At 48.2% G+C, this 21,034-nt stretch overlaps 1 protein-coding gene across 1 annotated transcript in view; it reads left to right on the top strand.

Moving 5' to 3' along the window:
• Positions 1-2,440: 2,440 nt before the first annotated feature.
• Positions 2,441-21,034, top strand: part of LOC144489813 (B-cell CLL/lymphoma 9-like protein) — a gene marked incomplete at its 3' end in the record, with an annotated part of 37,448 nt that continues 18,854 nt past the window's right edge. Inside the window, exons 1-2 of the mRNA XM_078207661.1 lie at positions 2,441-2,559; positions 3,498-3,814. Of these exons, the coding sequence (XP_078063787.1) occupies positions 3,510-3,814 (305 nt within the window). The remainder of the gene's footprint in view (positions 2,560-3,497; positions 3,815-21,034) is intronic.

Raw genomic sequence — 21,034 nt, 5'->3', positions numbered from 1 at the left:
GTCTCCCTCCCTCTCTCTCTGTCTCCCTCCCTCTCTCTCTGTCTCCCTCCCTCTCTCTCTGTCTCGCTGCCTCTCTCTCGCTGCCTCTCTCTCGCTGCCTCTCTCTCGCTGCCTCTCTCTCGCTGCCTCTCTCTCGCTGCCTCTCTCTCTCTCTCTCGCTGCCTCTCTCTCTCTCTCGCTGCCTCTCTCTCTCTCTCTCACGCTGTCTCTAAGCTTGGTTTCAAAGTGCTTTGTGATTATTACCACAATGTGCCATTCACTCCTTCACCTTTCCACACACTGCCCCTCCTTGCCATTTCCCCTCACCGCTGGACAGTCTTGTCCGCTCAGTATTGTGAATTGCTCTCTGCTGGGGATGTGTGCTGTAAGCTGTGCTGGTTTTGGTTTGACCTGGTGTGTGAAGAATGGGGCAGTGAAGGGTCACTCTCACATCTCTGATTTGATTTGTTTATTATTGTATTAGCATACAGTGAAAAGTATTGATTCTTGCGCACTATACAAACAAAGCATACCGTTCATAGAGAAGGAAACAGGCGAGTGCAGAATGTAGTGTTACAGTCATAGCTAGGGTGTAGAGAAACTTCAACTTAATGCGAGGTAAGTCCATTCAAAAGTTGCAAACGGCAGCAGGGAAGAAGCTGTTCTTGAGTCGGTTGGTACCCCATCCGGGCCAGTCGCTTTCCGCGGACATTGACTTATTCCCGAGACCTTATCACCGACTCCAGTCTCAATCTGAGTCAGATATCACAAATTTCAGAAAGAAAGCTTATGTGGTTAACTGTGCGCATGTGTGTGCGTGTGATCCAGAACCCCTTCAGGAAAGTCGGAAACAGAATGCCTTCTCATTGTATCAGCTGTGTCTTCAGCTGCTTGGGACAGAGTTGCAGAATGATCTTCCTCAAACTCTCCCTCTTTCTCTCGCTGTCTCTTGTTCCTTTAACATTCTCCTTAAAAACCGACATCTGCTCGCTCACTCACTCCCATGTCTGTTTACCTAAGTCAACGTTAGTTTTTGTCTGATAACCTCTCCTGTCAGACACCAGGTCTGTGTTTCTTGTTGAAGCTGCTTTGTCAGTGCAAGTTGTCAGATATCCTCAAGTCAAACAGGTCAAATGGGCTCCCAGAGTGTCAGCGCTCCGTCCCAGCGGCTCAGGGTTAGTGTGAAGTTGTTCCTCTGTTGCCAGGTGTTTGAAGAGTTTCACGTTCCTGGTTGGTATTGATCGCTGACGATCCCCAGTTATCAGAATATCAAAATGCTGTCGATGCTGGAACTCTGAAACAAAGAGAATCCTGGAATTCTCGGCACAGCTGGCAGCATCCGTGGAGAGAAACAGAGTTCATGTTGCAATTTGAATCTCATCGTTCCGATTCCACTGAAGAATCCGATTCGACTTCAAACATTGTCATGTATCTCCCCATAGAACCACTGCCAGAGGGGGTCAGTACTGAGGGAGTGTCGCACTGTCAGAGGGTCAGTGCTGAGGGAGTGCCCCACTGTCAGAGGGTCAGTGCTGAGGGAGTGCCGCACTGTCAGAGGGTCAGTGCTGAGGGAGTGCCACACTGTCAGAGGGTCAATGCTGAGGGAGTGCCGCACTGTCAGAGGGTCAGTGCTGAGGGAGTGCCGCACTGTCAGAGGGTCAGTACTGAGGGAGTGCCGCACTGTCAGAGGGTTAGTACTGAGGGAGTGCCGCACTGTCAGAGGGTCAGTGCTGAGGGAGTGCTGCACTGTCAGAGGGTCAGTACTGAGGGAGTACCGCACTGTCAGAAGGTCAGTACTGAGGGAGTGCCGCACTGTCAGAGGGTCAGTACTGAGGGAGTGCCGCACTGTCAGAGGGACAGTACTGAGGGAGTGCTGCACTGTCAGAGGGACAGTACTGAGGGAGTGCCGCACTGTCAGAGGGACAGTACTGAGGGAGTGCTGCACTGTCAGAGGGACAGTACTGAGGGAGTGCCGCACTGTCAGAGGGTCAGTACTGAGGGAGTGCCGCACTGTCAGAGGGTCAGTACTGAGGGAGTGCTGCACTGTCAGAGGGTCAGTACTGAGGGAGTGCTGCACTGTCAGAGGGTCAGTACTGAGGGAGTGCCGCACTGTCAGAGGGTCAGTACTGAGGGAGTGCTGCACTGTCAGAGGGACAGTACTGAGGGAGTGCAGCACTGTCAGAGGGACAGTACTGAGGGAGTGCAGCACTGTCAGAGGGACAGTACTGAGGGAGTGCTGCACTGTCAGAGGGTCAGTGCTGAGGGAGTGCTGCACTGTCAGAGGGTCAGTGCTGAGGGAGTGCTGCACTGTCAGAGGGTCAGTGCTGAGGGAGTGCCGCACTGTCAGAGGGTCAGTGCTGAGGGAGTGCTGCACTGTCAGAGGGTCAGTGCTGAGGGAGTGCTGCACTGTCAGAGGGTCAGTGCTGAGGGAGTGCTGCACTGATGTTTCTTGTGTTTTGTTTCAGAACATTGAAACAACAAAGTGTTAGACGGAAGAGGAATGTTTTACTATCAGCCCATTTCATTGGCCAGGGATCACTACTCAACTGTATAAGAAGCCACCTGATTGGAGGATTTTCAGTAAGGGTTTTAAATAGGTTAAAGTTGAACTGATTTAGTTCTGAGTGAGTCTGACACAGAGTGACTGTGGCAGGGCTCACACATCAGCACAGTGCACGTTTAGTCACCCACCCTAACTCAGGTTAGCGTGACTCAGCCTGCTGCTCCCTTTCAGGTAGGGAATTCTGGAGAATAAGTTGCTTGTTTGTGTTGTAGAATTTGAGTTTTAGGATGTAATTTATGTATGGGTGCCAGTTGGTACAAAGCAAATCTCTCAAAATATCTGATGTTGACTGTGGATCAATGTTGACTTGTACACCGAGGATAAACTCCCCTCCCCCGTCCCCCGTACCCCCCTGCACCACTCCCCGCACCACCACCCCCCGCACCTCCCCCACCACCATCCCCCCCCCCCGCACCTCCCCCACCACCCCCCCCCCCCCCCCCCCCCACACCCTCCACATCTCCCCCTCCCCCACCCCTGCACCTCCCCCACCTCATCTTTTTCAAAATGGTGGCATGGGATCTTTCATGTCTCTCTCTGAGGCAGCAGACCGACCCCGACTTAACATCTCATTCAAAAGACAGCAGCAACAGTTCAGCGCTCCTTCAGTGTTGCACTCGGACCAGCAGCCTGCTGTGCTCATTCCAGAGACAGCTTTAACCCTGCACTTTCTGACTCCCAAGGTGAGAGCAACTGCACAGAGTCACGGCAGATACAGGAAGCGGGAGCTTGCGTGGTCCAGAGCAAATCATTGCAGCATTGGAAAGAATGTGGGCTCTCCATGGGGTTGAACTGGGACTGTCAAAGAGCCTGAGTATGAAGTGGATGTGTCTGTTTACTGACACTGACTGACTAGCTGTGTGTTTCCAGGTCTTTTTCCTTTGCAGTTTCAGGTTATATATTTGGTCAGGAAGTGGCTGTTGTTTAATCTCTCTCTCTCTTTCTCTTTCTGCAGTGAGCTCAGGAGATGAGAGAGTTTCGGCAGCCAGAGCAATCTGACCCTCAGCGAATCCTCCCCGTCACACAGGAGCTCCCCATTCTGGAGCAGTTTGTCTGTCAAAAGAAAAACAAGAAAGAGAAGAGTCGGCTGACGGACAGTAAAATGTTAGCTGGCTCACAGAAAACAGGCCGGGCTCAGAAAAACTCCAGCCCCAACAAGCACTTAAAGAGCCCAGGCTCACCTGGGATGTTGTCACACAGCCCAGGCACACTTCACTCTGGCTGCTCGAAGCCTCGAGGATTGAAGAGTCCCCCACACACAGACACTCAAAGGTATTTCATCTTTACTCTTCATTACTCTTTTGTTTGGTACCCAAGTGAAACATTTGGAATGATCTCTGTCGGTTCGACAGTCTTTCAAAGTGCTGTTTAGTGGTGATTTCAATGTGCAGCTTTTTAAATTGTACCGCTGGTTTGTGAGGAATAAGCAAAGATGAGAAGCTGAGAGACTCGACAAAGAGAGGGGCTGCACTGTCGGAGGCGCTGTATTTAAACGGCACCTCTGTCTGCCTGATTGGGTGGTCGTACAGAACATGTGTACAGCTGAAAAAAGACTTGCTTTTGGTCAAAGCTTTTCATCTTGTAATCATCAGGAAAATCGGAAGGACACCAAATGTAAAGGGAGCAACTATTTCTACTGTGTAAGAAGAGTGCTCATTGGTTGACCAGTGAACTCTGATTGGTAGAGGCATTTCCATGGAGAATGCACCAGTTGATGATAACTGACAGTTAACTGCTAAGCATGGTTTGAAATTTAAACCTGGCAGTTTCACAGAATCGCAGAATCCTACAGTGCCAAAGATGCTTTTCGGCCCATCAAGTCTGCACCGACACATGAAAGGTCCTGACCTGCCCACCTAATCCCACTTGCCAGCACTTGGCCCATAGCCTTGAATGTTATGACGTGCCAAGTACTCATCCAGGTACTTTTTAAAGGATGTGAGACATCCTGCCTCCACCACCCTCCCAGGCAGCGCATTCCAGACCATCACCACCGTCTGGGTTAAAAAGCTTTCCCTCAGATTTCTCCCTAAACCTTCCACCCCTCATTTTTAACTTGTGTCCCCTCGTAACTGACCCTTCAACTAAAGGGAACAGCTGCTCCTATCCACCCTGTCCATACCCCTCATAATCTTGAACACCTCAATCAGGTCGCTCCTCAGTCTTATCTGCTCCAGAGAAAACAATCCAAGCCTATCCAACCTCTCTTTATAACTGAAATGTTCCATCCCAGGCAGCATCCTGGTGAATCTCCTCTGCACCCACTCCAGTGTGTTCACATCCTTCCTATAATGTGGCGACCAGAACTGCACACAGTGCTCCAGCTGTGGCCTCACCAAAGTTCGATACAACTCCATCATGACCTCTTTGCGTTTGTAATCTATACCCCGTTTGATAAAGGCGAGTGTGCCATATGCCTTTTTCACCACCCTATTAACCTGCCTTTCCGCCTTCAGAGATCTATGGACAAACACGCCAAGGTCCCTTTGTTCTTCAGAATTTTCATAGTTTACTTCCTTGTCAAATTACTCCTTCTAAAATGAGTCACCTCACTTTTCAGGGTTAAATTCCATCTGCCACTTATCATCAGCCATTTGACCATCTCGTCTATATCTTCCTGTAACCCAAGACACTCAACCTCAGTGTTAACCACCCGGCCAATCTTTGTGTCATCGGCAAACTTACTGATCCTACCCCCCACATAGTCATCTATGTAATTTATATAAATGACGAGCAATAGGGGGTCCAGCACGGATCCCTGTGGTCACTGCTCACTGGCCTCCAGTCACTGAAGCAGCCGTCTGTCACCACCCTCTGTCTCCTACCGCTAACCCAATTCTGAATCCATGATCCTGTTTGGTCAAGGTATTGACCTGAGGAATGGACCAGTGAATGTCTCACTTATTTTGTTTAGCTGAAATGAGTACAGAAAAGTGTGTACATGTTCCTTCTGTCTGTTAACACATGTAGCTTCCAGTACATGCAAATACACCTCACTGTGAGACCGATTGACTATCTTAAATTGGTTGTTGGTGTAATTTTTAGCACCGTAAGAAGTCTCACAACATCAGGTTAAAGTCCAACAGGTTTATTTGGAATCACAAGCTTTCGAAGCACTGCTCCTTCATCATAAGAACATAAGAAATAGGAGCAGGAGTAGGCCATCTAGCCCCTCGAGCCTGCCCCGCCATTCAGTAAGATCATGGCTGATCTGAAGTGGATCAGTTCCACTTACCCGCCTGATCCCTATAACCCCTAATTCCCTTACCGATCAGGAATCCATCTATCCGTGATTTAAACATATTCAACGAGGTAGCCTCCACCACTTCAGTGGGCAGAGAATTCCAGAGATTCACCACCCTCTGAGAGAAGAAGTTCCTCCTCAACTCTGTCCTAAACTGACCCCCCTTTATTTTGAGGCTGTGCCCTCTAGTTCTAGCTTCCTTTCTAAGTGGAAAGAATCTCTCCACCTCTGCCCTATCCAGCCCCTTCATTATCTTATACATCTCTATAAGATCCCCCCTCAGCCTTCTAAATTCCAACGAGTACAAACCCAATCTGCTCAGTCTCTCCTCATAATCAACACCCCCTCATCTCTGGTATCAACCTGGTGAACCTTCGCTGCACTCCCTCCAAGGCCAATATATCCTTCCGCAAATAAGGGGACCAATACTGCACACAGTATTCCAGTATTCAGGTGAACGGAGGATGACGAAGGAGCAACGCTTTGAAAGCTCGTGATTGCGAATAAACCTGTTGGACTTTAACCTGGTGCTGTGAGGCTTCTTACTGTATCCAGCCCAGTCCAACATCAGCATCTCCACATCATAATCTTTAGCACACTGAATCTAATTAGCACAGTGTAGCACAGTGGTTAGCACTGCTGCTTCACAGGTCCAGGGTCCTGAGTTCGATTCCCGGCTCGGGTCACTGTCTGTGTGGAGTTTGCACATTCTCCTCGTGTCTGCGTGGGTTTCCTCCGGGTGCTCCGGTTTCCTCCCACAGTCCAAAGATGTGCGGGATAGGTTGATTGGCCAGGTTAAAAATTGCCCCTTAGAGTCCTGGGATGTGTAGGTTAGAGGGATTAGCGGGTAAAATATGTGGGGGTAGGGCCTGGGTGGGATTGTGGTCGGTGCAGACTCGATGGGCCGAATGGCCTCCTTCTGCACTGTAGGGTTTCTATGTTTCTATGTTAATGTTGGACATTGTGTTTTGAGTTTTGCAAGCATGGGCTAGTTGGCTATGGTCTGTACCTTGCCCATTCTGAACAGCAGGCTGTTTGATGTGACTGTGGCCTACATAACCAGATGCACATTGGCACTGAAAATCATGCACCACATTATTCATTTGTGTTATGGGCAGAACGTCTTTTAGGTTTCATCTCAGCATCCCATAGGTGGTGAATATCTCTCGTGTTGCTGCTGCATAGTTACAGTGTGAAGCGGCGGCCAGCTTCACCTGTTGCTTAAATCTGGGGGCCTTACCCTCCAGGGTAGACTGGGCACTTTTCAGAGCCAAAAGTGTCAGCCTTTAGGCTGTTGATGAATTTGTGGATTGTACAGTGCTAAATGATCTAATCAGCGTAGTCATTATCCCACAGGATGTCTTTGATGTGTCTATCTCAGCATCAAGCTTGCACTGTGAGCAAATGGCTAGGGTCCAGTTTACGAGGTTGGCGATATGGCCAATGTCACAGTGCGTGGAACTGTATGAATCCCAACATGTGTACTGACCAGTGAAGGTGGGCTTGCGATACAGCTTGGTCAAGAACTCTCCCCCAGCAACCAGCACACCAAGGAAAGGGAGTTAATTTGACTGCTCCATTTTGAGGGTGAATTTGAGGGCAGGATGGAGCCCAATAAGCAATGCAAGGAAATTACTTCACACAGCTGCAAATTTTAATTTAACAAATTTATCATCCACACATTGGAAATATGCAAGGAGTAGCAGCTTTCTTTATTCATTCTTGGGATGTGAGTTTTGTTGGCTAGGCTAGCATTTATTGCCCACACAAAACCGCAATGCTGGAAAATCTCAGCAGGCCTGACAGCATCTGTGGAGAGAGAATAGTGCTGAACCTAATCCTTTGTTGCCCTTCAGAAGGTGCTGATGAGCTGCATTCTTGAACTGCTGCAGCCCTTGAGATGTAGGTACACCCATAGTGCTGTTAGGGAGAGGGTTCCAGGAATTTGACCCAGCGACAGTGAAAGAACGGCCGATATATTTACAAGTCAGGATGGTGTGTGGCTCAGAGGGGAACCTCCAGGTGGTGGTGTTCCCATGTATCTAGGTGCCCTTCCATTGAAAACATGGATATCTGGTAGGGTTTGTCCTCGCAGCTCACTGCGTCCGTGTATCTGTAGACCAGCCGTGATAAACAAAAGTGATGTCACTTTACACACTGTTATCTATGTTGGTTCTGCATTGGCCGAATGGTTGGGAGAGTTTTTGAGCATGTTTTCCACATCGACATTGAAGGATTCCTTCACCTTTGTGAAGACCGTACAGGACTTGCATCGATAGCAATGCTGTATCCGTGTTCTCATTCGACATTGCTAACCTATTCACCAATGTTCCAGTGAAGGAAGCCACAGATATTGTGTCACAGCGCTATGTCATATAATCCAGAGCCACCATCATTGCACCAATGATTATTCACTGAGATTCTGAACTCAGCAACTCCCGGTGTTAAGTTCAGTTTTAATTACACCATGAACTCCCTTTCCTTGATGTACTCGCTGGAAACCTGCTGGTGGCGGGGGGGCTTCTTGACCAGGCTGTATCGCAAGCCCACCCTCACGCGTTGTGATTCTTACAGTTCCATGCGCAATGACATTGGCCTTATTGGCTGCCTCGTAAACTGGGCCCGAGCCATTTGCTCACAAACTCATCAAAGGCTGTCACTTTCAGCCAAGAAAGGTGCCCAGTCTGACCCAGGTTACCCTGGAAGGACAGAGTATCTTACAAATTGGAGCAACAGGTGAAGCTGGCGGTTTAATGCGACTCCTATGCAGGAGCAACACAATTTGATCATCAGCCATGATCAAAATGAATGGCGGGGCAGGCTCGAAGGGCTGAATGGCCTACTCCTGCTTCTAGTTTCTATGTTTCTGAGTGATATTCACTATTAACAGGATAGAAATCATCATAGGAACCCTACAGTACAGAAAGAGGCCATTCGGCCCATCAAGTCTGCACCGACCACAATCCCACCCAGGCCCTACCCCCATATCCCTATATATCTACCCACTAATCCCTCTACCTACACATCTCAGGACACTAAGGGCAATTTGTGGCATGACCAATCAATCTAACCCGCACATCTTTGGACTGTGGGAGGAAACCGGAGCACCCGGAGGAAACCCACGCAGACACGAGGAGAATGTGCAAACTCCACACACACACTGACCCAAGCCGGGAATCGAACCCAGGTCCCTGGAGCTGTGAAGCAGCAGTGCTAACCACTGTGCTACCGTGCCGCCCTATGGATGCTGCCATCAAGCCTAAAAGCCATTCTGCCGATCACACAAATGAGTAATGAGGTATATGAATTTCAGTGCCAGTCTGATGCTAGTTGTGTAGGCTGAACATCCTGAAGACTGTTGGATTATAGCAAACAGCATGACCCTTCCGCTGTTCACAACAAGCAAGGTATAGACTTTATCCAATCAGTCTATTGATTGAGCACAGTCTATACTTGCAAAACTTAAAACACAATGTCCGACCTTAGATGTGATTGCAAATGGACAACATTTGCTAAATAATTCTAAAAGTTAGACTGACAACTAGTTTAAGATTGTCAATCGGGTTCATAGTGAGGCGTATTTGCCTGTACTGGGAGCTACATATATTAATACAAAGGGCCCCGATCTTTGCAGACAGAATGAACATGTATACACATTGCACCTATTTCAACTAAACAGAACAAATGACGGGCATTCACTTGTTCATTCCTCAGGGCAATGTCCTGCCGAATCAGAGTCAAGCTGCCTGGTTTAAATTTCAAACAATGCCTGGCAGTTAACTGTCGATCACCATCAACCAGTGCATTCTACATGGCAATGTTTCTACCGATCAGGGTCCATTCGCTAACCAATCAGCTGTCTTTTTCTCATACAGTATAAATTGTTGTTGCCTTTACAATTTGGTATTCTTGTGAATTGTCCTGATGAGTATAAAATAAGAAGCTTCGGCAAAAATAAGTATTATTTCAGCAATGCTCATGTTTTATGAATGTGACCAATGCAGATTTCTGCAACACGAGGTGTTTCCTGTTGTGTTGGGTAAAATCGAGTTAGCGAATGGAAGTGTGGAACATTGGCATTGTTAACCTCTCGGTGACAGTGGGATGGAGCAGTGCAGAGTTAGTGTTTTAACGGAACTGGCTGACGTGATTGCCACTGGAGGGCACTGGAGTATTTTCATAGCTGACCAACAGCAGACCTGCAGGCTGGGGGTGTGCAGATGACAGAACCATGCAGCGGCGAAGAGATATATTACAGGGATGGCGGTGGATGATACTGAATCATCCCGTGAAGGCTTTATATCTGCAGCTCACTTGATCTCTACAATCTGAATGGTTGACTTCTGCTCTTTTGTTCATATTTAAAGTATGTAGATGAGGGCTGAATTTGTGTAGTGGTTTTACACTCTGCACATCAATGTTCATTCAGCAGGGTAAGGACCGTTCACTGTGTAACTGTGCAGTCATTGTTTATTCAGGGTAAAGGTTAGATAGGCATCACTGTACTGAGCAAAGGCTCACCGCAAATAAAAAACACTTCTGTGACTGTGCTGACTGCGAGCACCACGTAATTATTAATAAACCGCAACCTTTGACGTGCGCCCCTTGCCAAGCAGCTGACCAGCCGATTGGTTTCCAGTCTGTAACTGATTTGTGTTGTAACATTGAGGCAGGAATTCTGCTGCAGTTTAAGTGAGCTGGAGTGAGGATTACACCTTATTTCTTCCTCCCCTCACAAATCTCACTCTGGCTGGGTGTACAGCAGCTCCCAGAGTTGGCAGGAGGTATCGGGGAAGGGATTACCCCCCCCCGGGGATCAGGTCTCCCATTGTTCACATTGGTATACTGTGTTTATTTAGGGAACCTCTCTCTGCTGTGACCTCTCTCTGCTGTGAGTGCTGTTGCGTTACTTTGTGTAGGTGGTGCTTGCAGCCATCAGTAGCGGGGAATTTCACGATGGTTAATGGAGAAAAATTCTCTTTATTGACATGAGGTATCGACTTCCTCTTCAAGCTAACAGCTGCTGCTGATGTCACCGGCTCCCACTGACTACCTGCCCAAATGCCACTTACAAACTGGCTGTTGCTGCTAAATCCTTTCAGCATTTAGAATTTACAGAGAAATTCCATTGCACACCCACTCCCCTCCCCCGAACACCACCAACAACCATTTAAACCGCTGCCAGCAGAATGGACTGAGGAGAAATGTAGTTACGCAGCGAGTTAATATTGGGACTGCACCTCCTGGAAGGAAACCGATTCGATAATAACTTTCAAAAGGAAACTGCTTGAAGTGATAGAGTTTTACAGGCTGGTGGAACCAATTGGACAATTCTTCCAAAGAGCCAGCACAGGCTCAATGGGCGGCATGGCCTCTTTCTATTCTGTATGATTCTGTCAGGGTTTCATTCAGGCGTAGAGCAGTGTGTGGTTTGTGACTGGTCTGTACGTCATGGGGCTGTCGAAGGCTGAGCTCTTGGAGTTTTGGCTCTGTTCTGGGAACCAGTGAGTTGGTGTTTGCCGGTTCTCTCTCGCCTGGGGATTTCCCCCACACAGTGGCGGCGGCGTAATGGTATTGTCACTGAACTAGAGACCCAAGGTAATACTCTGGGGACCCGGGTTCAAATCCCACCACAGCAGCTGGTGAATTTTGAATTAAATAAAAATCTGGAATGAAAGATCCACTGATGACCATGAAACCATTGTCGATTGTCAGAAGAAACCATCTGGTTCACTAATGTCCTTTAGGGAAGGAAATCTGCCGTCCTTACCCGGTCTGGCCTACATGTGACTCCAGAGCCACAGCAATGTGGTTGACCCTGAAATGCAATAGGATGCAGCCAGACACCCACATCTCATGAACGAATTAAAAACTGTATTCCATACAAGAATAACCTCGTAACATGAGAGACCTTGACTCCCAGCTTGTGCCAGTGTTTCCATGATGTGGAGATGCCGGCGTTGGACTGGGGTGGACACAGTAAAACGTCTCAACACCAGGTTAAAATCCAACAGGTTTATTTGGAATCACGAGCTTTCAGTGGTCCACTCTCACCTGATGAAGGAGCAGCGCTCAGAAAGCTCGTGATTCCAATTAAACCTGTTGGACTTTAACCTGGTGATGTGAGACTTCTTAATGTTTCCTTAGATCAACTCTTTCACCAAACCCCTCAAACCCATTTGTCATTATATTCCACTCCATCACCAAGACCACCTTCCATCCTCCTTGGGAACATTGTTCCACCTTAGCTCATTTATTTCAGAAATCCTCACACATCCCTCCGCTACCTCTAGGCTCTCCCATCTTCCATCCTCAAACTCGAGCTAATCAAAAGCTTTGCTGCCCAAATCTCCGATCTCTCACCAGGTTTTGTTCACTCATCACCCTGACCTGCATTGTCTCCGGTTTAAAAATGACAGTTACATGAGTGAGATGGGTATGGAGGGATATGGGAGAGGCAGTGGAAGCAGATCCCATAGTGAGTTTTAAGGGGCGTCTGGACAAATACATGAATAGGATGGGAATAGAGGGATATGGTCCCCGGAAAGGTGGGGGGTTTTAGTTCAGTCGGGCAGCAGAGTCAGTGCAGGCTTGGAGGGGCCGAAGGGCCTGTTCCTGTGCTGGAATTTTCTTTCGTTCTTTGTTGTTGTATGGGCCAAGTGCAGGAAATTGGGACGAGCTTAAAGGTAGAAACTGGGTGGCATGGACAAGTTGGGCCGAAGGGCCTGTTTCCATGCTGTAAACCTCTATGACTCTGTCTTCAAGTCTCTGCATGGTCTTACTCCTTTCTGTCTCTGGAATCTCCTCCAGCCCAAACACACTGTGATCTCCATTTGTCTAATTCTGCCCTCTTGTGTGTTTCTGAAGTTCATCGCTCCACCATTGGCTGCTGTGCCTCCAGCTGCCCAGACCCCACACTCTGGAATTCCTTCCCCAAGCCGCTCGCTCTTCTTCTCCAACACTCCTTAAAACCTACTGGCCACTTCCACCCTGCTCTCCTGTCCACATGTCCGTCCTTGGCCTTTTGCAATGTTCTAGTGAACCCCAACGCAAACTGAAGGAACAGCACCTCATCTTCCGATTGGGCACTTTACAGCCTTCCAGACTGAACATTGGGGTGGCACAGTGGTTAGCACTGCTGCCTCACAGCGCCAGGGATCCGGGTTCGATTCCGGCCTCGGGCCACTGTCTGTGTGGAGTTTGCACGTTCTCCCCGTGTCTGCATGGGTTTCCTCCGGGTGCTCCGGTTTCCTCCCACAGTCCAAAGATGTGCGGGTTAGGTGGATTGGCCATGCTAAATTGACCCTAGTGTCAGGGAGATTAGCAGGTAAATATGTGGGGTTATGGTAGTAGGGCCTGGGTGGGATTGTGGTCGGTGCAGACACGATGGGCCGAGTGGCCTCCTTCTGCACTGTAGGGATTCTATGATTCAACAACTTCAGAGCATCAACTCTCTCCTCCACCTTCACCCCATTTCCATTTATTTTGTTCCATTTCTTTTCATCCTATTTATCCATTTTATCATCCTTCTTTCCCACTACTAATTCTCCAGCTTTCCTTCTTGCCCCAGCTCCCCCTTTCAGGGCAACTGCCACATTCCTCGGGCAGTTTTAACGATCAGTACCTCTGTTCTGCTATTCACACATTCTGATCACTGAACGGACAGTCTTGGCTCCTTCTCAGCCTTCTCCATCCTCATTTACATTCCCTTTGTCCCATTCCACCCCCTCCTCTCCAACAGTATAAATCTCTGCTGATTCTCCTTGCTCTCAGCCCTGACGAAGGGTCATCTCGACTCGAAACATCGGCTCTATTCTCTCCCCACAGATGCTGTCTGACCTGCTGAGATTTTCCAGCATTTTCTGATTTTACTTAAAACTTATTCCCTTTGCTGAGCTTTTGTCCCAATTTCTCCTTATTTGCTCAAATTCAGAGTTGAGTGAAGCACTTTGGACCATTTTGCTACATTAAAGGCGCTATATAAATCCAGTTATTGGTGTCTGTGTAGTTGCTGATTTGTCGTGGACAGAAATCTGAGATGTTAGCTGCCGCAGAGTGCAGTAACTCCACTCCCAGAGCGCCTTCATTAACATCGATACTGACAGTACTGAGCGTGGCGCTGCCTGCATTGTACAAGCACCAACAAGCCTCCCACCAACACCACGAGTACAGGTTCCACCAAGAACTCTGCCTCCTCCTCCTGTCAGACTCAGTGTATCGCCAGCTCTAGGTCTGAACTATACGAGGAGCAGTGACTCGGGTTTCTCCACGTGGAGTCTGCATTTATATAGCACCCGACAAGACTTCAGGGCATTCCAAAGTGTCTTCCTTAATTAGCTGCTTTATTAATCTGTACTAACCTTTGGAAATACGGCAGCCAGTTTATACCAGCAGGATGTGCCCAGTAAAATCCCACAAACAGCAATGTGATCACTGACTGGATAATTCTTTTAGTGGACAAGTAAATATTGGGCAGGATACCAGGAGGACATTCCTGATTTTTTAAATTAATGCCTGAAGAAGCAAGAAGAGAATCTTCCTGGAATGATGGCATCTTTGACAGCACTCCCTCGGTAAGGCACTGACCTAGATTTTGGACTGGGGTTTCTGAAGTGAGATCTGGTGAGCGTGCGACCCATCGAGTCATTGGCTATGAAGCTTCTCCAGGCATAGGGGCAGGGGCGGGGAGGAAACTTGCTCCTCATTCCCATCGGTCCTCAAAAATTAACCAGACTGGGTGCTGAATGACAACAGGATTGAGGCTCAGTTGTGATGCCCCTACAGCCGAGCAGCCTGCTAACATGTACTGTCCAGGCTCACATGTTGTGGAATGGCCTATCGGGTGAGGAGTTGGAGGGAAACAGCTTTCAGCCTCGCCCCAGCCTCGGGTGACCTCCAATAGCAGAGGTACAATTCCAGGTGTGAATTCAGTGCCGCAGAGAGTATTTCGCACCCAAAGTTTTCTCCATGTTCCTGCTTGAACTTGGGTTCTCTTGGGCTGAATGTAGATTTCCTTTCATCGTGTAATGGAGCTGTTAAACTTAAATCACTCAAACTCCTGGGCATCACATTAAAAAGAATTAGCTGACAAGAAAGTAACTTGTAGGCGCTCTCCTCACTTCCCTGTGCTCTGGGGCAAAAATGGAGGAATCCAAAGGGGTTTTTTTTAATCTTGCAAAGCTGTTGGATCTTGCAGTGCTTGAAGGGATTTGAGTTCAGGAACCCTTTTAACTTTGTGTTGTCTCTCCTGCCTTCAGTGTCTCACTCGAGCAGTGGAGAAGCAGCAAAGGATTTATTGACTCGACCTGCAGCTGCGCTGCTTTGTTCCTTCTTTTGCGAATACATACACCTTTTAAAAATTTCCTCACAGGGGTTGGGATCGGTCCAGACAGACACGACTGACTGTCTCTCCGTTCACTCCAACTGCATTCAAACGGACCCCTTCATCTTGTCACAAGCTTGGAATTTCCAAGTGCGGTGATGGAGACTATTCAGCCAGGGCCGCTTAACCCTTTCAGCACCACTTTCTAATCTGGGGAACAGATCAGATTTTCAGCCCAGCAGCAGCAGAATAAATCAAAAGAGTAATTGAGGGTTAATTGCATTGCACGCGTCGCTCCCAAGATCAAAGTGGTTTTTATTTGGCGCCATTAGCAGTATAACTACTGGTAATTGAAAAGTGATTAACAGGTTTTTGTCTTATTGATTCTGTTTAGCCAGCCTTTTCACTGCTGTAAATCCTGACTGATTCTCAGCCCATGGTGACCTGCAGTAACCAGCTCCTCAGTAATCCCCTTCCCAATCTTCCAGATTGGCGAGATTCCTTTCAGGGATTCGTTGAGTCACTTTCGAGTTTTTGAAGGTTGTGTTAAAAGTCTCAAATTTGTTTTTTATACGCTTCACCTCAAGCCCGAGTCCAAGCCTCAGCGCAAGTCTGTCCGTCGGGGATGTGGGATTGGCTAATAGCTCACTAGTATTGTGGAAAATGAAGACTTGCGTTTCTCTAATTCCTTTCACTGACAAGGTGGCACGGTGATTAGCGCTGCTGCTTCACAGTGCCGGGGCAGCATGGTGGCACGGTGGTTAGCGCTGCTGCCTCACAGTGCCGGGGCAGCATGGTGGCACGGTGGTTAGCGCTGCTGCCTCACAGTGCCAGGGCAGCATGGTGGCACGGTGGTTAGCGCTGCTGCCTCAGTGCCAGGGGATGGCACGGTGGCACAGTGGTTAGCGCTGCTGCCTCACAGTGCCGGGGCAGCATGGTGGCACGGTGGTTAGCGCTGCTGCCTCAGTGCCAGGGGATGGCACGGTGGCACAGTGGTTAGCGCTGCTGCCTCAGTGCCAGGGGATGGCACGGTGGCACAGTGGTTAGCGCTGCTGCCTCACAGTGCCGGGGCAGCATGGTGGCACGGTGGTTAGCGCTGCTGCCTCAGTGCCAGGGGATGGCACGGTGGCACAGTGGTTAGCGCTGCTGCCTCAGTGCCAGGGGATGGCACAGTGGTTAGCGCTGCTGGCTCACAGTGCCGGGGCAGCACGGTGGCACAGTGGTTAGCGCTGCTGGCTCACAGCGCCAGGGACCCAGGTTCAATTCCTGGCTTGGGTTATTGTTTGCGTGGAGTTTGCACATCCCCCCCATGTCTGCGTGGGTTTCCTCCCGGTGCTCCAGTTTCCCCTCTCACTCCAAGAATGTGTGGGTTAGATTGATTGGCCACGCTAAATTGCCCCTTCGTGCCCAAAGATGTGTGGGGATTAATGGGGTAAAAACTTGGGGTTGCAAGGGTAGAGACTGGATGGGTTGTTCTGTTGGAGAGTCAGTGCAGACTCACTGGGCCGAATGGTAGTGTAGGGATTCTATAATTGAATTAAGGGATGTTCCAAAATGCTTCGCAGTCAATGAAGGACCTTTTTTAAAAAAAAAGCAAGTCAGCAAGTGGCAAATCCCCAAAACAGCAACGTGATCAATGAGAATGAAACCTGTTCTTAAACATGATGTTTGAGGGAAATGGTTTGTTTGCCTTTGACCAGCTTGGGGGGGGTGGGGGGGGGGGGGGGAACAGCAGGTAAGCGCGGCATGTTAGCCTGTTACCCTGAACCAGTGGTTGTGTCCGGATTGGGGGCAGCCCTCACTCCTCTTCTGTTACCAGTCTAGATTGAGAGGTTGGTGTTCAGCGGAGGGTTTTGGGTGTATTTTGCCTTGCCGTGTTTCACCGTGGCTGCGGGTTCCCGGTGCTGGAGGGTTGGCGGCAGTTACAGTTTTAATTAGTGATGATCTTGAGAGCAGGTTTCTCAGTCTGCGTGGAACAGCAGGGATTTCAGATTCCTGTCACAATACTTCCCACCGGATGATGCTGGAGCAGCCACAGAAATCTCTTTGGATCATCCTTCCAATTGATAAAATTATAATATTGCTAAATGGACGAACTGCGAAGGCCAGAGAGATCATAGCAGCAAAACAGATTGTTTCCGTCCTTATCATTTGTGGGATCTTGCTGTGTTTTTTAAAAACTGGATGTGGTCCCACCAGCTAGGTCAGCATTTATTGCCCCTCCCTAATTGCCCCTTGAGAAGGTGGTGGTGAGCTGCCCTCTTGAACCCCTGCAGTCCCTGAGGTGTAGGTACACCCACAATGCTATTGGAGAGAGAGTTCCAGGATTTTGACCCAGCGACGGTGAAGGTGATTTATTTCTAAGTCAGGATGGTGAGTGGTTTGGAGAGAAACCTCCAGGTGGTGGTGTTCCCGTGTGTCTGCTGCCCTCGTCCTTCTCGATGGCAGTAGTTGCAGGTTTGGAAGGTGCTGTAGAAGAATATTTGCTGCTGTGTTTTTTGTGTTCAAACAAGGACTGAACCTCACTGAGTATCTCAATGGCGTAGAAACTAGGAACAGGAATAGGCCATTCAGCCCTTCGAACCTGCTCCACCATTCAATATGACCATGGCTGATCCTCTATCTCAATGCTACATTCCCGCTTTCTCCCCATCCCCCTCGATGCCATTAAAGTCTAAAATATTATCCATCTCTTTCTTGAATACTTTCAGTGACTTGGCCTCACAGTGCCGGGGCGGCAGGGTGGAGAATTCCACAGGTTCACCACCCTCTGAGTGAAGAAATCTTTGTTCATCTCAGTCTGGAATGGTCTATCCCATATCCTGAGACTGTGTCCCCTGATTCTGATCGTGGGACAGTCCCACCAACCCCGCTATCAGCCTAGTGACCCCCAGCTGCACTCCCTCTATGGCTGGTATATCCTTAGATAGGGAGACCAAAACTGCACATGGTACTCCAGGTGTGGTCTCACCAAGGCCCTGTGTAACTGCAGTCAGATATCCCTGCTTCTGAACTCGAGTCCTCTTACAATGAAGGCCAATATAGCATTGGCCTTTCTAATTGCTTGCTGCACCTGCCTCTCCACTTTCATTGACTGGTGTACAAGGACAGCCAGACCCCTTTGTACATCCACACTTCCCAATGAATCACCAATTAAATAATACTCTCTGTTTCTCACACCAAAGTGGATAACTTCACATTTAGCCATGTTGTAGTCAATCTGCCACGTGTTTGCTCACTCACTCAACTTGTCTAACTCACCTTGAAGCCCCCTTGCATCTTTCTCAAAACTCTCAATGCCACCCAGTTTTGCAAACTTGGAAATGTGACATTTCGTTCCCTTATCCAGATTGTAATATATATCATAAACAGCTGGGGCCCAAGCCCTGAACCCTGTGATACCCCACTACTCGCTGCCTGCCACTCAGAAAAAGACCCCTTAATTCCTACACCCTTTTTCCTGTCCAATGATGTGTAGGTTAAGTGGATTCGCCATGGTAAATATGTGGGGTTATGAGGTGGGGTGTTTTGAGGCCTGGGTAAGGTGCTCTTTTGGAGAGTCGGTATAGACTCAATGGGCCTAATAGCCTCCTGCACTACAGAGACTCCATCCTTCCCAGTACATTACCCCCACCCCATGTGCTTTAAGTTGCTCACTAACCTCCTATAAAGGATTTTTCAAGAGCTTTCTGAAAGACCAAATTCACCACATCCACTGGTTCACCCTTATCTACTTACTCTATTAGTTACACCCTCAAAAAACTCCAGTAAATTTGTTAAGCATGATTTCCTTTCATAAACCATGCTGGCTTTGTCCAATCCCGTTAATGCTTTCCAAATGTTCTGTTACTACATATTTTATAATGAACCCTAGTATCTTTCCCACTATTGATGTCAGATTAACTGCTCTGTAACTCTCCCTTTTCTCTCTCCCTCCCTTTTTAAGTAGCAGTTACATTCGCTACCCCCCCCCAATCTGCAGAAACTGCTCCGGTGTCTAGGATTTTGGAAGATGACCACCAATGTATCCAATATTTCCAGGGCCACTTCCTTTCATACTCTGGGAGGTAGATTATCAGATCCTGGGGATTCGTCAGTCTTTAGCCCCATTAATTTCCCCAGCACCATTTTCTTACTAAAACTGATTTCCTTCACTTCCTCCCTCTCACTAGAACATAGAACATAGCACAGAACAGGCCCTTCGGCCCACGATGTTGTGCCGAGCTTTATCTGAAACCAAGATCAAGCTATCCCACTCCCTATCATCCTGGTGTGCTCCATGTGCCTATCCAATAACCGCTTAAATGTTCCTAAAGTGTCTGACTCCACTATCACTGCAGGCAGTCCATTCCACACCCCAACCACACTCTGCGTAAAGAACCTACCTCTGATATCCTTCCTGTATCTCCCACCACGAACCCTATAGTTATGCCCCCTTGTAATAGCTCCATCCACCCGAGGAAATAGTCTTTGAACGTTCACTCTATCTATCCCCATCATCATTTTATAAACCTCTATTAAGTCTCCCCTCAGCCTCCTCCGCTCCAGAGAGAGACCCTGGGTTCCCTAACATCTCTGGGCAGTTATTTACCTTCTTTTGTGAAGACAGAACCAAAGCCTGTGTTCAATTCTTCTGCCATTTCTTTGTTCCCCATTATAAATTTCCAGTTTCTGACTGTGAGACCTGTATTTGTCTTTATTAATCTTTTTCTCTTCACATATTTATAGAAATATTTTATTGATAGAAGCAGATACCCTGAGATGATGGAAGGTGCCAGGGAGAAACGCAATCTTCATTCTCCTTAACTCCTTTTCCTCACATTCACAGACTGCAGTTCCAGTCCTGATTGATCTCCCTGGATTTCTCCTGACCTTAAAGGTGTGTGTTTTCCTGTGTACAGCAGACAGCCACAGCTAAAACTGCCCACAGATTGTCAGCAAGCTGTGAGATGGTTGCTGAGCAGTGACACGCGAGACTTAACACCTGGCACCATTACTTAGGGAAGCCTGCCATTTGCCAGCAATGCGAGTCTGTCTCTGGATCAGCCAGTGATGTCGAGGCCACTCAAAACACCTTTCTTGTTCCATAATACAAGGGACTAAGCACAGGGGATCAGGGGCGCACAGGGGATCGAGGGGGCGCACAAGAAATAGAAGCAGGAGTGGCCACCAGACCCTTCAAGCCTGCCCCGCCATTCAATACCTTGCCGGTCTCAACTCCTTTCTGTGCCATTTCCCCATAGCCCTCTATTCCTCGATCTATCAAATATTTATCCTCCTCCACTAAGTACTGTAACTGTACACTGTAACTTATTCTGTTCCATGTTTATGTTTCTCCGCATGTTACATGAATGTGGCAGGTGTGAATTACATGGAATTTCTAGAACTGAAACAGGCCATTCGCTCCAGCTGATCTATGCTAGTGTTTATTGTTACAATGATATGTTTTGGAATTTTATCTTTAAGGTAAAATGAAGGGGATCATTGAACCTGTTCTGAAGTCTGCCTTACAGCAAGTCCAAGGTGGTTTGTTTGTTAGAGATTAAAGGAGGCTCAGATTGTTTTACTGAGAGGAAAGTGTAAGTTGTTTGTGCTTGAAGACAATGGCAGCAGGCTGTGTGCTAACAGTGGATAGACTGTGTGAATCCAAAGTCGCAGAAAAACGTTGAGAATCCCAAGTTGTAAACAGTTGTGCTTTAAACTGTCCATTTAGTTCCAAAATGAAAGAGAGTTCTCAATGATAGCTAATCAGCTTTTCTACCTGTATAAAAGGCCCATGTGATTCATGCTGCCACAGAGATGGCTTTTGAGAGGGGAAGGATTACTAACATTTCCCTGAAAACTTACAGACACTGTTATCCACCAGAATCTGAGAGAGGGAGAGTTGGTAGATGCTGAAAATCCCTTTGGCTCACTATGCAGCATT

The sequence above is a fragment of the Mustelus asterias genome, unplaced genomic scaffold (genome assembly GCF_964213995.1).
Source record: "Mustelus asterias unplaced genomic scaffold, sMusAst1.hap1.1 HAP1_SCAFFOLD_2567, whole genome shotgun sequence".
Classification (NCBI taxonomy): domain Eukaryota; kingdom Metazoa; phylum Chordata; class Chondrichthyes; order Carcharhiniformes; family Triakidae; genus Mustelus; species Mustelus asterias.
This window is presented reverse-complemented; position numbering and strand designations above follow the sequence as displayed.